The 18,206-nt window shown below is 41.6% G+C and overlaps 1 protein-coding gene across 1 annotated transcript in view; it reads right to left on the minus strand.

The window, feature by feature from the left end:
- Positions 1-18,206, minus strand: part of MAP3K9 (mitogen-activated protein kinase kinase kinase 9) — a 72,467-nt gene that overhangs the window by 16,920 nt on the left and 37,341 nt on the right. The window contains exons 3-5 of the mRNA XM_063090571.1: positions 12,644-12,824; positions 3,728-3,876; positions 2,444-2,619 (exon numbers count right to left, since the gene is read on the minus strand). Coding sequence (XP_062946641.1) covers positions 2,444-2,619; positions 3,728-3,876; positions 12,644-12,824 — 506 coding nt within the window. The remainder of the gene's footprint in view (positions 1-2,443; positions 2,620-3,727; positions 3,877-12,643; positions 12,825-18,206) is intronic.

Here is an 18,206-nt window from a genome sequence, read left to right on the forward strand (position 1 = left end):
AAAAAAAAAAGGAAATAGAAGAGAAAATCGGAAAGAAAACAAAGCATGTGTACACTGTTTTAAAATCTGGAATCCAAACTGTTAACAGTGGTTACCCTGGGCCTAGGACTGAAGTGGGGTGCAGGTGGAGAACTAAAACTTAAGAAGCCTTAATGTCAATAACCTGAGAGAACCACATCTAAAAAGCAGGACACTTCTTCAATAAAGTAGCCAGAGCAACATTTCTGTGGTCGAAACTTAATTTCTCAGTGAAATACTGCACTACGAGAAGTTATTCTGGGCCAAAACAAAATAGTGTAGAATGAGAAACAAGAGCTAGAAAAATGTATGCAAACACATGGGGGGAAACTAAGCAACAGGGAGAGAGCAGAAGAGAGAACAGAGACAAGGTATGGATAAATATTCTGATGTTACGAACTTTTCATTCATCCCCAAGAGCATGTCAAATTAGCCATAAAAGTGATAGAAAGGAGAGAAATGACAAGAGGATTAGCACCTTGAAAAGTACCTGGTAACACGGCAGGTGCTCAGTAGTTGAATAACTATCGAGTCAACAAAAAAATGAATGAGAAACAATAGGGAGATATAGGACAATTTCATAACGCAATCCTTCATGGGAACATAGTTCATCATAAGTTCCCGAGAGTTGAACTCGAACTTTTGAACTTCTCCTTTTTTGATGAAATAAGCCTCAAACCAACTAACTGTTGTGGATGCTCCAAATCCTTGGTTCTCCTGTCCCACTTCTTTGTTCTCACCATCAGGAGAAGAAAAACACATAGAATATGCATAAAAATTATTCCTGGTTGGTTGATTTAGCTCTTAAATGGAAAAGTTTAAAAAGTTCAAGCTAATTTCAACTTTCCCAAGTCCTCATCTCCTTCATGCTGTTGTCTAAGAGATGGTTTGTGTCTAAGCCCCTTTCTTTTTGGGAGTTCAGACCCCAACTAGAGACTGATCCATCCTCACAATACCTGGAAGCAGTAGGTTGAGCCAGCCTGAAGAATTAGCTGAATCACGTGGCAAACCAACACATTTGCAGAGTATACACAGAATGTCCTGGAAGACCCTCAAACATGGTAAATACTCTACTTGTGAAATGCCTATTTGTGTTACACAGCATGCAAATAACATTCTCCATATACAGAATGACTTAACAGGAATCTCTCCAGAGAAAAATCTCATTATACATCTTACCCTCACTTGCTAAACCACAGGTCTTATAACAGAGAGGCACCACAGTATGGTGGTTAAGAGCAAGGACTCTGGAACAAACTGCCTGAATTCAGGTCCCAGCTCACCATCATTAACTATGTGGTCTTGAGCAAGTTAATATGGGCATCACATATAATGTGGAGTTGACAGCACAGACATTATAGATGTTAAGACAATTCTTATTACATTAGCTTATTATTATTATCTTATTACAATTCGTTTAAATTATAAGAGCATGGCACATAGGACACTTTCTACGAATGTTAGCTATTATGAGAATGGGTTTGACTTTTCCTAGTAACTACTTACTGACAAAATCCAACTTTCATTGTTCTAAGTGGGTGGTACCCTTATAATTTCATCAGTCAAAAGAAAGGCAAACAAGAGTCAGTGATTCGGCAATCAAAATAAATAGGAGCACTCTCTTGTAACCGGTTCAATGGTCAATGCAGGTCCACACATCAGGGTCCCTAAAGATTCGTCATAAGCTCACTTCATTCCCCTGCAGAATGCTCACTGACTTGCCAAATAGGACTGCATTTAGGATTGCTGTGTTCCATAAAAAGAACTGAATCTTTCAAATCAGCCCCAGAAATTATTCTTTAGTCATTTGTGTAGGGGAACAACAACAATATTACAAAGAATATAGGCTTTGGAATCAGAAGGCACAGATTCGAGGTTCTGCTTTCCCACTTACTAGCTCTGTGACTTTAGACAAGTCACTGACTCTCAGCTCTGAGATGGAAATGACAACATGTGCCCTACACACTGGTGGCAGGAGCCACAAGATTCCTAGATAAAAAGGATAAAAAGCTCTCATCAGACCTTTCAAATGAAAAAGTGGGAAACTATAAAGTCATATATAATTTTAGCTGCTATACTACAGAGCCGCTATAGTGTGGAGTGAGAAGAGAAAAAAGAAATTAACCAAGTGTATGTGGACACCTCTCAATGCCCAAGTACCCCTATATCAAGTTAGCCTTCTGTAGAAGTCCACTGTAGAACCAAAAAACCTTTCTAGAACCCTCTCATATTTTCAGCTGACAGGATGAGACACCCACTGGTAAATGCCCAGTGGTGCTCCTCCGCCGGTTTGGACAAGCAAGAAGACAATCACGTCAGAATCAGAGTGCTCAGTCAGACTCAGTCCAGTGGCCCCAGTGGGGTCCACTAATCCAATGCATGCCTTTTTTTCTCTTTTTAATTTTCTTTCTTTTTTTCTTCTTACCTTTTCTTTGGCCCTGAGTTGGTCAAACATCTCCTGAATCTCATGTTTCCAGTCATCCTGCAGGCAGTGGAAGGAGTCCTTGGGCATTTCAAAGAAACCAGACTCCTCTATGGTAGTGAGCTGGTCCAGGATACTCGTGAAAGATGGTCGTGAATGGGGGTCGGGATTCCAGCAGTCTGAATGGAACACGCGAGTAAACGGACAGCATGAATGGGCAGAGGCAAACAAAAGACTTAAGATATCACGTGACCTCATTTACCATAAAATTACCTCTCATGTCTCCTTCCAGAAACAGAGATTAGAATTTAGATAACCCCAAGTAGGGCTCAGGAGGTAAAGCAAGCTGCCCACCACCACAATCATAAACAGTGAAACTAAAGACAAAATGCAGCATTCATCCAATTATGACTGTTAAGTACAAGAAAAGCAAGCCCAAAGACTTTTCTTGTGTAAAGTATTGCTAACACAATTTACCATGTTATTACAAGGCTCAAATCCTGACAATGGGTAACCACACCCTGTGCCTCAATTTCCCAAAAATAAATAAGTTACCCTTCCTCCACCTCAATAGAATGATGAGGAGGCGAGGATACAAAGCATTAGAGTGGAAGTCAGGAAAAGTCTATCTAACCCCAGCTCAGCCACTAACTAATAGAGAGGCCACCTATACTTAACCTCTCTCAGCTCTGGATTTCTCACTTACAAAATTACGGAGTTTGACTAGCTGACTTTTAAAGTCACTTTCCTCTCAGATGTTCTTCATTTCTATATGTAAGACGCTCAGGGATCCTGAAATAAAAGCTGTTGTATGTTCTTATTTTGTGTTAAATAATACAGCCATGCATCGCTTAACGACTGGAATACATTCTGAGAAACACGTAGTTAGGTGACTCCATTATTGTGTGAACATCGAGTGTACTTACACAAACCTAGATGGTACAGCCTGCTACACACCTAGATGTTCTGACCACCATCATTTATGTGGTCCGTCATTGACCGAAACGCCGTTACACAGCACATGGCTGTATACTGAAGTACTGGAGAGCAGGCTTTAGTTACTAAGTTAACTTCTACAGTCACTGGAGATGGACAGAGGGACCTGCTGCAGCAGGGTGTGGACATCATTTTGAGGTAGCTCTTCCCATTGCCCACAGGATTCCTCCTTGGTGACTAACATTTTATCTCCTCTTTCAGTAACTGATCTTGTAGAATTGGCCAAAATCTACCAAGTGCTTATAAGAAGGTAAACTGTCTCCAGTCTTGTTCAGGCCAGGGGTTACTTACCTTCCATGAGTTTGGCAAAAGGTTCCGGGCAAGTGGAAGGAATAGGAAGGGCGAGTTTGTTCATGGCCACTCCATAAGCTACCGCTAAGCCATCAATGCCTCGGAAGGGCACCTCGCCGGTCAGCAGCTCCCAAAGCAACACCCCATAGCTAAGGAGAGGAAGGAGACAGAAGCCACATAATAAACCACTGGTACAACCTCACGAAATAGCTCATGAGGCTTTTCTGAGCATCTCACATTCTCCACAACACATAGGGAGACTAATGAAATAGACAATACTAATGCGATATAAGAGAGAAGCCATAAAACCTACTAGCTAAAAGCAAAACCTCTGGAGTCAAGTGTACTTGGTTTCAAAGTCTTGTTCCATAATTCCCTAGCTATGTGACCTTGGGCAAGTTCTACATCTCTCCAAGCCTCTAATTCCTCACCTGCTACCAGTCTCACAAAATTAAATGAACTATCACAAAATTAAATGAGCTATCACAAAATTAAATGAACTACTAGAGGGTTTAAATAAGTGCTCAATGGCCACAGCTATGTTGTTGTCGTCATCATTATTAATGAAATAACCTGGGACAAGAGGCAGCCTCACAAGTACAATTTTTTTCTGTTTTGAAAAAAACTTCAGCTTCTGACACTGACACATTTTTTAAGCTTTAGAAAGCAAAGAGCTGACCACTCAAAACAAAGTTTGCTCCTGTAAAAGATTTCTTTAATTGCCCACTTGGTTGAATAGATTCCTGCCCCAGATCAGCATGCAACAATCCCTAACAGAGACATTTGTCTAATTCAAAGGGAAAAGTTTCACCAGGGTAGACCACATTGGTCAAGCAGAGCAGTGTGTCAGCTGTGAGAACTTCACTGTGCCTGCCCTACCTTTGAAATCCACATGAAGAATTCTTCTCATGTTCTGTGAGTCAGAGAATGTAAAGAACAAAACTTAGAGGAAGAATTATTCTACGAATTCACAATCAGAACCAGGCAAAATCATGCAGCCTTCAATCCTTCCAAGAATAAGTCAGGACAAGAAATCATAAGGCTATCAACAGTCAGAAGAATGGCTCTCCTTATATTTTCAACACCAACCTCAAATTTCTTGTAATACTCATCAGTAGTTTGCAACCAGCAGCAAAAGTCATATTAATTTTTGAAAATAACAATAAGCCCAGTATCTATTTATCACTGTACCTTGTATGTGCAGAGTGCTAATGCACTTTACAATCATCATCTTGAATCCCTACAGCAAGCCTGCAAGATAAGTATTATCATTTTGCAAATGAGGAGAGAAGGTTTTAGGTAGATAGAGTGACACATACTGAGGACATACATGAAGTACAACATGGTGGATCCTGGACCAACTTCTAGTGAATGGCCTCTCTAGAACGCACTTCTACCATTTCTCTGATTGGTAAACTCTAATCATCTCTCAAGATCCAACTCAAATGTCTCGCCATTTACTCGTTCTTTCATTTTAAACATCTACTAAGTATGTGCTATGTATCAAGCTCAATGCCAGGGATTGGGATACAGGATAAAAGACATCCACAAAGAGATTAGTGAGAGGTATAGAAAAGAAGACAACTAGAATATAGAATGATGAGTCACACTGAGATATTATGAGGACACAAAAGAGGGTCACTTAAGCCAGACAAGGATGAGAGCAGAAGACAGCCCTTCCGCTCTCATCACTGCTAAATGAAGGAGGGGGGCCAGTGCTCCAGAGACAGGGAGGGGCATGCACTGAGACAAGCCGTCAAGGGCAGGGGCTTGCCCCAAAAGGATCCCAAGTGGTCTGGCATGGCTCCAAAGAATAATGTGCCAACCATTGTGGCAGGGCATCCAGGGGCCACATATGGATACTCAGAGTGGCCTGGCCAGTCTCTCTCCTTTGACAGTGGCTTACCATGGTGAGGCCTCCAAATACTATCATTTTCTTTATGTATCTTGACAGGAAAAAAGCCTGGTAGACAGTTGCAGGTCTTGACTTATTTAGACAAGCAGTTGGATTTTAGTTGGATGCTAAAGGGAACAATGTCGGACACTTTAGGAAGCCTTCCCTGACATCCCCAGGTGTTACTTAGCCCTTGTTTGGGCTACCATGTATGTATTTTAGCTGTTTGTTTAGCAGCCTGTGGGCTCCTAAAAGACGGGGACAGTAGTTTTTAATCTTCGCATTCTCAGGGCCTAGCCCAGGCTCTGGTATGTAGTAGGCATTCATACATAGTGAGTTGGTGGGTGCGTATGGGAATCAGTGCATGGTCAGATGGTCCTGCAGGCTGTTACTCTTACTCTTACTCTAAAGTAAGTCTTGAACACCATCAAGAATTGTATTAATACACTTCCTGATAACCTTTAATGTGACTTATCCAGAGAACGGTCATACTGGGCAGCTTCTACCATATGACCTCTAAGAACCCTCAGCACTGCTGACCAGATTCCTAGCTTAGAGCCACTCTCATCCTCCACTTATTTACTGACATAACAACATATCTACTAACCTGGCAATGTATTCAGGCTACATTTCATTCAAAAAGCAGCTTACAAAGCAGAATGATCCCCTCCTAAGGGGTTGGTAGATGAGCACATGAGTAGGAGTAAATACACCAAAATATCAATATATCGCTATGAGTGGGTTTAGGGTAATTTTCTTTTCTTCTCTTTTCTTTTTTGTCTATCTATCTATCTATCTATCTATATATATGGAACATGTTTTGCTATTGTAATTTTAAAAACTTAAAATGATTAAGAAAATGCCTCCACCTCATTCCACATACAATAGGCAAGAAGTCCTTCTGAGATGACACCCTCTGGCTGTAACCACTGCTCCCCTGCACAGCACAACCACAGGGAAAGACTTCAGCAACTGCTCTTCCTGAGGAAGTCCCCAATCCAACAGACTGGGTAATTTATGTAGCTGAGGACCCAGGCCACTATCATCTCACCCTCCATCACGTGTGTGGAGGAGACCTGCAGAACCATACCCGAGGAACAGGAAGATAAACTCAGTTGGCCCTGCGCACTGGCCATGGCAGAGGCCCAGAGATCTCAGGCCCTGGATGCGTTCCAGCAGGGAAGAAGAGAAGGGGGGACTCAGACTCAGTCTGGGACCTGGCACAGAGTAAGCATTCAACATTTCTTGAATAAACAAATCACAAGTCAATTTGGGAACCAGCATTGCAACAAGTTCCTAGGCATGCTTCAGCCCTCTCTGGGATACCCTGCTGGCTCCCAGTTATGGTGGGCCAATCATCCTGGAAGAGGCAGCCCAAAGTTCAGGAACAAGAGAATATAGATGGTAATGGCTACAGCACAGACTTTCAAGTGACACATATCTAGTTTTAACTACAGCTTTACATCTACCTGGGGGAACTTAGGCTTATGAAAAACCATCTGAGCCTCAGTCACCTCATCTGTAAAATGGGAATAACAACACCTACTTTTGGGAATTCTTGTGAGGAATAAATGAGATGAAAGATGTACAGCATTTAGCATACAGCCTAGCTAGCCCTTAAGCATTCACAGGTGGTAAATATTGTTTCCAGTGTACAAGTAATGCTAGGAACACAATTTCCTATGGGAAAGGTGAGAGATCATTTGGAGCCACTTAGATAGGTAGGCTTGACAAGGGAGGGATTAAAGTCCCATTTAATAGGTTCGATAAATTGTATATTGAAGGAAATCCTCCAGCATGAAAGCTAAGGAAGCTGAAAGGGTGCAAGGTGACTTATGTTTTCAAACCACATTCATCAACCAAACTGGATCAGGAAGCTTAAGTGCTGGAACAATTTTAAACTTGGGACCATATCCAAGATACTTCATCTAAAGTGCTGCTGATTGGGGTTTACCTCCAAGCTATTCCCTTTACAGAGTAGGGTAATTTCATCAGATGCCTCTCACCAGAAGTCTTCAAGCCTGCTTTTAAGATCTGTAGTTGAAGGGCAAGACCTGGAGGTTACTCTTGGAACAAGGATACTCTGGGTAAAAGTTGAAAGGTCCTACCTTATTCCTTCCATGGAAGATAAACCCTTGCAATGACATTGTCTTTCCATACCTACCATTTCTGTCACCATGAGAAGCTCTACATTAGGCATTCTTGCTTTCCTTTCCACTAAGAATGTGCCTGGATAACCTGAGGCAACTCTGTCCAAATCATCACCAGCAGAAACCTTTGGAGTTTGTGACAATAAAACCTGAGCAATTTCAAGGTCAGGCTGGGAGAAGAAGCCTAGCAGAAATATTGAAAGTAGAAAACAATCATGTAACAGAGAAGAAAGATAAAAGAAAGTTGAATGTGGCGAGTGGCTGATCACCCCCCAAATCTCCTCTTCTCCTTCTTCCATAATAAAAGTTTCAGCTGGGCACAGAATGGTCCAGCTACAGCCTACACTTATCTGCCTCCCTTGGAGCCAGGTATGCCCACATAACCAAGTGCAGGCAATGGGGCGCGCTCAGAGGAGATGTGTACAACTTCTGAACTATCTCCAAATTAAAGACAAGCTGCTTGCCTTTAAATCATAAGATCTCTTTTCTCTATTGAAGACTATAACACATAAGTAACAATCACTTGGATTTAACCATTCAAACACAGACAATGCATTGAAAGAAGCTGAAAGAAGCTGGGTTTCTGAATGATCTCACGGAACACAGCTGCCCTGCCAGCCTGGACTGTCTGGACTACTCTTTGAAAGACAAATACACGTCTATCTTATTCAAACTCCATATCTGTAGATCTCTTTAAAACAGCAGCTTAGCTTAATTAATATATTAATTAATCTCATTAGCATATGGTCAAAGAAAGTGTTAAATTGAAACATGAAACTGCTGTTTTTATAAATCAAAAACAGTTAAATATCAGTATACAGCTCAACCTAACAAGATCAGGTCAGATATTTATTTATTTATTTATTTTTTTTTTCATTGGTTGGTGTTTAATTTATGTGCAAAATGTATGGCATTCTCTTACAATGTGAAAAAATACAAGTTGTTAAAATTGAACACCTCCAGTCTCAAGAAATGATCAGAAAAAGCTTTTGTGCCCTTAACCATTAAAATAACCAGCATGAGTTTTTAAAACATAAATCAGGTGATATCAGTGTTCTACTTTGATACCCCCTGATGTCAATCCCATTTCACACTCAATTCCATAAAATGGCCTATAAGACCTTTAATCTGGCCCCTGTCTACCTATCTGACCTCATTTCTTACTGTCCTCCTCTTTGTTCACTAGGATACCATAGCACCATGACCTTGGATCTAATCTTTAAATAAAACAAGCTCATTTCTGCCCCAAGGCCTTTGCACTTGTTATTCCTTCTGCATGGAATCTTCTTTCTTCCAAATCTTCCCAGGATGGCTTTTTCTCATTATTCAGTTCTCAGCTCAAATATCACCACATTGGAAAGGCCTTCCCTGACCACTCTATCTGAAGCAGCACCCTTACCCAGACATTCTCTAGTCCATTTATTTTCTTCATGGCATTCATCACAATTTGAAGTTTGGGGTTTTTTTGTTTTTTTTTTTAACATGTCTCCTGTCTATCTCCCATTAGAAAGTAAGCTCCAGGAAGGCAAGTGTTTTTTGTCTTTCTCATTCATCAGTGTACTCCAGAGCCAAGAATAGAACCTTGGCCTTGGTGACGAGGTGCGTGGCCCGCTTGACCACAGCGAAGTTGCCCTTGCCGATGGTGCAGTCGATCTCGTAGTAGCCGATGCGGGCGGGCATCGGCCCGTGGGAGGCCGGCGCTGGAGGACGCAGCGGGCCGGCCACTGGGGGCACAGCAGCGGGGGCGGCCGGGGACCCCGGGGCAGGCAGAGGCAGCAGGCAGCCGGCCGGCCCTGCTCCCCCAGCTCTGGCCCCGGCGGCTCCGCCAGCTCCGCTCGCCGCCGCCGCTGCCATCTTGTTGTATCAGGTCAGATATTTAAAGGAAACAAAAACTCATTTCTCTTCATTAGCCACTTCACTGTGTAATTAATGTATGGAGAAATAAGATTCAACATACTGAAGCTACAAAACATCATTGAAAGAAATTAAAGGAGGCCTAACTAAGTAGAAAGATGTCCCATGTTCATGGACTAGAAGACATTATTAAGATGTTGATAGTTCTCAAAGAATTCTACAGATTTGATGCAATTCCTACCAAAATTCTAGCTACCTACTTTTCAGAAATTAACAAAATTTAAAATTGGGAGTATTTTCTTTATATTGTTAAGTTGAAAAGTTCTTTATCTATTCTGGATACAACCCTAAGATTCATAAGGAAATGCAAGGGACTCAGTGACCAAAACAATCTTAAAAAAGAAGAATAAAATTGAAGGACTCACACTTCCTCATTTCAAAATTTACTACAAGCTACAGTAATCAAGAAAGTGTGGTACCTGCATAAGAATAGATAAAAAGATCAATGGAGTAGAACTGAGAATCCAGAAATAAGCCCTTACATTTCTGCTAAATTGATTTTTGACAAAGATGAGCAGACAATTCATTAAGAAAAAAATAGTCTTTTCAATAAATGGTGCTGAGACAAATGAATAGCCACATGAAAGAAAAAAAGGTGGACCCTTACCTCACACCACATATAAAAATTAAGTCAAAATGGATCAGAGACCTAAACATAAGCACTACAATTATAAAACTCTTAGAAAAAACATAGATATAAATCTTCATGACCTTGGATTAGGCAGTGGTTTCTTAGACATGAGCACAAGAAACAAAAGAAAAAATAGATAAACCGAACTTTAACAAAATTAAAAACACCATTAAGTAAGTAAAAAAACAATGCAAAGAATGGAAAAAAATATTTGCAAAGCACATATCTGATAAGGGACTTGTGTCCGGAATATATAAAGAACTCTTTCAGCTCAACAATAAAAGGAAAATATCTCAATTTTTAAACAGGTAAAGAATTTGAACAGACATTTCTCCAGAGAAGATACACAAAAGGCCAATGAGCACATGAAAAGATACTCAACATCATTCATTAGTTATTTAGGGAAATGCAAATCAAAACCACAATGAGATACCACTTCACACCCACTAGGATTGCTATTAAAAAAGACGAAACAAAACAGACAATAACAAGTGTTAAAAGAATGTAGAGAAAGAGGAACCCTCATACATTGCTAATGGGAATGAATGTAAAATGATGTAGCCGTGATGAAAAAGTTTGGTGGTCCCTCAAAAAGTTAAACATAGAATTACCAAGTGACTCAGCAATTCCACATCTAGGTACATTCCCGAGAGAACTGAAAACATATGTTCATGCACAAGCTTGTACACCCATGTCTACAGCAGTATTATTCATAGCATCCAAAAAGTGGAAAAAAAATGTCCATCAACTGATGAATGGATAAACAAATGTGGTCTATCCATACAATAGAACATTACTAAGCTAAAAAAAGGAAGGAAATTCTGATATAGGCTACAATATGGGTGAACCTTGAAACCATTATGCTAAATGAAAGAAGCCAGTCACAAAAGGCCACATATTGTATGATTCCATTATGTGAAATGTCCAGAACAGGCAAATCCACAGAGACAAAAAGTAAGTTAATAGTTGTGAGGGAGTAGGAATTGAGGAATGACTGCTAACAAATATGAGGTTTATTTTGGGAGTAATAAAAATGTTCTGGAAATAGTGGTAGTAGTGGGCTGAATGGTGGTCCTACAATGATATGTCCAAGTCCTAAAACCCAGAATCCTTATTTGGAATAGAATCTCCCCTAGAGACTCTGGAGGGTGTGTTCCTGCCAACACCAATTTCGGACTTCTGGTCTCCAGAACTATGAAAGAATAAACTGTGTTGCTTTAAGCCACTAGGTTTGTGGTAATTTGTTACTGGTAATTTGAAATGTCTATTCAAATCCTTTGCAGCCCTAGGAAACTAATAACAATGGTGATCGATGCACAACTTTGTAAATATACTAAAAACCATTAACTTATACACTTTAAAGTGTATAAAGGGTGAATAATATCTATGGTATTACATATCTAATAATATTTATGGTATGTGAATAAATCTCAATAAAGCTATTATTTTTTAAAACACACATATACATATACACATACAAACATACATACACACAGAAGCTTGCTTTACAACACATCAGGAAGCAATAATTTCACTATGTACAATGATAACCTACAGTCCCTCCTTTTGTATACCAAGGTGATGCTCCCACAGCCGTAAAGATGTATACTCTGTAGTTGCTCATCCTCCTCAGTGGGGATAAGATTTTTTTAGATCAATGTCCTTGTGACCTCTTGGGCTGATATTCACTAGGAGGGTGGTTGGTCATGTCTAGTCTGTGATTACACAGTTCTTGGTGCATTGTTGGGACCCACTGTTTTCTCATTTCTAGATCAATGTTCAATAGACAGAGCCTTACTAAAAGATTAACTGGGTAACTGGAAAGGATAATTTCCAGGCCACCAAGAAAAAAAGAGATAGCACAAAGAGTACTCATCAGCTCAGGAGTTTACAGAGAGGATACTGGGTTAACTGCCTTCCCAAGTCCAGCAGCAACAGCCACTAAAGCCTAGCACTGTTCTGAGCAAGCCAGGCTGATCTGGGGAAGGTCTCCAGGAGGGACTGAGTGCCCCCACCATCCTACAGGTCAGAGATGGGAGTAACGTTACCCCTGGAATCTACTGGCCTTTCCTAGGGAGCAATCACTAACACAAAGGGACCTGCATAGAGGTGGAACTTACCACTGCACTGGAGGGATTTTCTGATAGATAAATCATTGGAAAATGTCCCCTGGCAATGTAGGAATTAACATAGATTGCACTGAGGGGATCCCTTAGACCTACTTAGGGTGCCTGGGATTCTATGCACTCTCAGTTCTCGGAGTCCTGAAGCATGTGTGTAGCCACAATAGACCTGGGGAACACTGTCCCTGCACCTCTAGACCTTACCTCCACACATCACTGCCTTTGGAAAACATGGAGGCGCGAATGACTTCAGGTGCCATCCAAGCATACGTCCCTGCCGCGCTCATCTTGGTGGTTCGGTGCCATTCCCGAGCCAGGCCAAAATCAGTAATCTTCAGAATCTTGTTGCTCAGGTCTCCATTCTCCACCTTCTGGAGGATCAATACTGGGCAAGGAAAGGAATACAGAAGAAACCAGAGTGTGTTAAACACAGGGAAACCGCTGAATACAGAATGCTCCTGCCATCTTCCTGGCCTCTCCTGCAAGCCCCACCATTCAGCTACCGTGGATCAATGGTAGGAGCCATCATTTTTCAGACACCTACAATGCATTCATATTTTTGTTTTGGGGGGGTTTTGGTTCTTCTTTTGCCTGGCCAGCACAGGGATGGAACCCCAGACCTTAATATTATCAGCACCACGCTCTAACCAACTGAGCTCATCAGCCAGCCTGCATCCATTTTTGTGCCACATATTTTATAGGCATTATCTCTAATCTTCTTAACAACCTTACAAGGCAGGTCCTATGGCCATCTTCATTTTACAAATGAGGAAACTGAAATAAAGCACCATTAAATAAATTCCCAGGGTCACCCAACTAATAAGCCAGGACCAAAGCTCAGGCAGCCTGGCTCCAGAGCCTGCTCTCTCAGCCTTCATACCATACCGCCCATTCGCAGTCTGTGAAAGAGGAGCTGTCAGTCACAGCTGACCCTTCTGAGGAATGGCTACTTGGACTTCCTGTCTGCCAGGGCACCCGTGTGGTATAACCACTCACACATCACAGGGACTGGAGGTACAGTTAGATTTTCAAGGTTTTGGACAGCATCTGGACAGTATCCAAGAACCTCTCCATGTTACTTTATCTAAATTCTTAAGATAGCATGTCTCCTGGGCTCTGAGATTTCTGCTTAATCCTGGAACTCACCCTCACCCGTTGAGAAGTGGCTGGCAAGTTGGGGATGCCAGCGGCACACATGTTCACATCCACAATGCTCTCTGTGAACATGCCCCAGGAGGGAGAAACTGAATCAGTTATACTCTGGGCCCTGTCTCCCAAGTTCTAACACCAATGCACTTTTGTATTGGAGTCATCTTAGTTTCCCTGGGGCAGCCACTGAGGCAGCCACCTCACCCAAGTAATGGTCCCAGAGATCAATGTGCTCTGGTGGGAGCCAATCTCACTAAAAAGAGCAAAAACAGTAATTAACTGAAGTGCTTTAAGCTAAGCCAAGGGACTCTGCCTGAGTGGGCAGCTAGCTAGCTCCTCGGGTATGTGGAATCCTAGCCCACATTCTCACAAGTGGGATGGATCCAAAGGCCCCGCGCAAGCACAACCTCTTGTGGCCAGACATGAGTCACCTGGAATTCAGAGCTCTGTGCGTGGGATTTCAGAGAAGGAAAAAAGATTCTCTCCTCATCCCTGCCATTCAAATGGAAATGGGGAGTGCAGCAAAGGTATCTACTGAAGACAGATTAACAACTAGAAAAAAGGTTAACTCCGTTCCACCAGCCAGCGATCCGTGCCAGCTCTATCTAGGTAAACAGCGAGAAATGCAGATTCATTCTCAGTCCTGCGTGTGCTGGGTCACCCCACAGGGCTTCCCGTTAGGCTTCACCCTCCCTCAGTTGGTTCTCCATTCACCCCCACTGGGGGCCTCTAACAAAGCTTCATCTTTACCTCTCTTAGAGGGATTTGTTGTAGAAGATTCTCTGAGAGCTCAAACTCTTCCAATATCTAAAGAAAGGAATCTGCAAGACTGGTACTTTGGCTACCATGAGGGTTTTTCTTTTGAGGTGTGGAGGTGGAAATTTTAGGATAGGGGTCATGCGCAGGTCCCTTAACTCACACAGCTATACTCCTCTTAGTATGCCCCTTCCCAAATGTGCACTCAATTGTTAGATATTGAAAGAATGTGGACCAAAGGTCACTCCATCCTAGCAGTAAAGAGGGATTACTAGCAATAATAGAGCTGGAGACACAAAGGAAAACAGCACCAGCCACTCCCAGAGCTAATGGACTAAGCCTCCTTCCTCCACACCCTCTCCACCACTCCCCTGACACACCCCTCCCCACCCCAAGGTTCCAGCATCTTGAGCAGGTGCAGGCCTCTGGACACTTGGGCAGATTTAAAAACAAAAAAACCTTTCTCCATCTCACCTATCAAAAATCTTCCCAGACTCTTCCTTGCCTCTCTGCCCTCTCCTCTGGCAGAGAAAACAGACAAGTAGGCACTCAAATTTCTGAGAAAGTGACACTAAAGAAACCCACCATTCCCTCTACAGAGGTGGCCACCAGCTCCTGACCATTTCTGAGTGGCCAGTCAGCAGAAGATTCAGAGTGAACCCTTCCCCTTACATATTCAATGGGGTTCAGTCCTGTCACCCCATATCTCCAGGTGGCTGGGGCAGGGTGCAGTGAGGAAGATAAAGTTTGATGATGTTTGTCAGATGGCTTAATAGGAATGACAGAATGAGGGGCTAGGCAAGACCAGCCCGGGACAGTTTGTCTGAATGTGAGTGCCTTTAGGTAGGACAGGTACAGCCCAGTGCCACCTAATCCCCACTACTCCCTGCTGCCCTACACCCAGCTGACATCAAACATTTACTCCAACAAGTCAGACCCTGAAGTCACCTGACTTAAGGATCACTGGTCTAGGGTCCCACCCTCATCAAAGAGGAGGCTGCAAGCAGAAGCCAGCTAGTAATCCTGACAGATGGTCTCGGCCAACAATTCTCAATAAGTGTCCTGAAACACTGGTGTCTACCAAGCATCTGTTACTACTAATAATTAAAGCGCCAAATTTTGTGAAAGCTTTACCTTTTTTTGTAGACTTTTTTTGTTGACATGAAATCCACATAACATAAAGTTAACCATTTTAAAGTGAACAAGTCAGTGGCATTTAGTATACTCACAATGTTATATAATGACCACCTCTATCTAGTTCCAAAACATTTTGATCACCCCAAAAGGAAACTCCGTACCTATTAAACAATTATTCCCCATTCTTCTCTCTTCCTAACCCCTAGCAACTATCAGTCTGTTTTGTCTCTACGAATTTACCTATTCTGAAACTTCATATAGATGGAATCATACAATATTTGACACATCTGGCTTATTTCACTTATCGTAATGTTTTCAAGGGTCATCCACATTATAGCACTTCATTCCTTTTCAAGGCTGAATAATATGTCATTATATGTATCTACCACTATCTGTTCACCCATTTGTCCATTGATAGACATTTGAGTCATGTCCACTTTTTGGCTACCATGAATAGTGCTGCTATAAACATCTGTGTACATATATTTGTGTACCTGTTTTCAATTTTTTGAGTATATATCTAGGAGTCGAACTGCTGAGTCATATGGTAATTCTATGTTTAACTTTTTGAGGAAACAACAAACTGTTTCTCACAGCCTCTGAAACAATTTACAATTCCACCAGCAGTGTACGAGGGTTCCAATTTTTCCACATCCTCGCCAACACTTATTTTCCTTATTATTATTCTAGCCATACTAGTGGGTATGAAGTGGTATCTCATTTCATTTTGGATTTACACTTCCCTAATGACTGATGATATCAAGCATCTTTTCATGTGCTTGTTGGCCATTTCTGTATCTTCTCTGGAGAAATATCTATTCAATCCTTTGCCCATTTTTTAAGCGGGTGGTTTGTCTTTTTATTGTTGAGCTATAGAGGTTCTTTACATATTATGAATACTACACCCTTGTCAGATAAATGATTTGCAAATATTTTTTCCCATTCTGTAGGCTGTCTTTTCACTTACATGATAATCTCTTTTGATGTAGAAAAGTTTTTAATTATTTTTTCTTTTCTTTTTTTGTGGGCTGGCCAGTACAGGGATCCAAACCTTGACTTTGGTGTTCCAACACCATGTTCTAACCAACTGAGCTAAGTGGCCAGCCCAATAGTTTTTAATTTAGATGAAGCCCACTTTATCCATGTTTTTCTTTTGTTTGGTGTAATATCTAAGAATCCATTGCCAAATCCAAGATCATGAAGATTTACTTCTGTTTTCTTCCAACGGTTTTATGGTTTTAGCTCTTATATTTAGGTCATTGATTCACTTTTAGTTAATTTTTGTATATCACATGAGGTAGGGGTCCAACTTCATTGCATGTGGCTATCCAGTTGTCCCAGCAACATTTGTTGAAGAGGAAAGCTTTAAAACCCAAATAGAGTGGTTTTCTACTCTATTTTCCACTCAGCTTGCTTTACTGATTGGGAGAGAAAGGTTGTATTCACAGCAGCTTACGTATTTGTACCACTGCAGTGAGCCCACTGGAAGCTCCTACCACTGAAGAACAGCTTTCACGTCTTGGAAAATTTAACAATGTTTTACCAAAATCCAGTGAAGTCCAAGAATGTATTGTGTAAATCTCATCTCCCATGTGTAGGGCAGTGGAGAACATACTGAGAACTACTAACAAGGCCTAGGTCACTGGGAGCCCGGCCAGGGTAGGGGGAACAGAGAGGAATAGATGCATTTGAACTAAAGATGTGTTGATTAGCATACATAGGGGCTTGATGGAGAAGGGAGAGGTCTCTGGCCTTTCAGATTTGGGTGACAAGTAGAAGAATAGTGGTGCCTCTGATTGGGAAGTTGAGAGAAAAAGCCCGTTTGAGGAAACCAAGTTCAGTTTTGGACATAATGAGTCTAAGTTGACAGCAACAAGAGTCAATGTGCAACAGGAAGAAAGAACAGACAATTTAAATCCTAGGCTTGACAGTCTCTATGGGAACCTGGACAATTTTTATAACCTCTGTACTTCAATTCCTGCTTCTACAAAAATGAGGATAATGATTAAAGGTAATATAGTAATAAAGCATCTAGCAGAGTATCTGGCGCACAAACAGGCACTCAGAACACTATAGCAATTATTATTATGATTAAGTGTCTTGTACCTAAGTGGAAACTGTGGGACTCAGCACTCAAAGTACTGACATAGGATGCCTGGCAGTCCCTGACACATAATAATCAAGCAATAGATTTTTGCTACGTAAACAAATGGAATGGTTGACTAATAATGATCAACTACTCATCATCGATCACTTACTATGTGGTGGGGCTCAATGCTGTTTACTTACCTCACTTTCATCAATCCTTAAATCAAACCATGAAGTAGGCGTGATTACTTTCCCCATTTTACCCGTACCAAAACAGACACAGAAAGGTTAAGTTAGATGTCCACAGTCCCTGAGGATAGGGATGAAAACTGAATCCAGATCTCTGTGACTTCAGAGCCACGTTCTCCACCTCTGTGCACAGCACCAGATGCCAGAAAGGAATCCTATGTGTCTTTAAGGCTGACCTTGATTTCTGCCTGATCACTAAAGCTGTCATTAACTGGTCTTCGCTTCTCTCCCCTTTCCTGAATTATTCCTTCAGCATCCAAAGCCAGTACCACACAACTTCACATTGTATATACTTCTTCCAATCAGCCCCACTGCTGCATGTATGTGTGTCTCATCATTTCCTCCAGAGCGTGATGGCATATGACTCCTAGAGGGCAAAAACCTCATT

Source organism: Cynocephalus volans, chromosome 3 (genome assembly GCF_027409185.1).
Source record: "Cynocephalus volans isolate mCynVol1 chromosome 3, mCynVol1.pri, whole genome shotgun sequence".
In the NCBI taxonomy this organism is placed as follows: domain Eukaryota; kingdom Metazoa; phylum Chordata; class Mammalia; order Dermoptera; family Cynocephalidae; genus Cynocephalus; species Cynocephalus volans.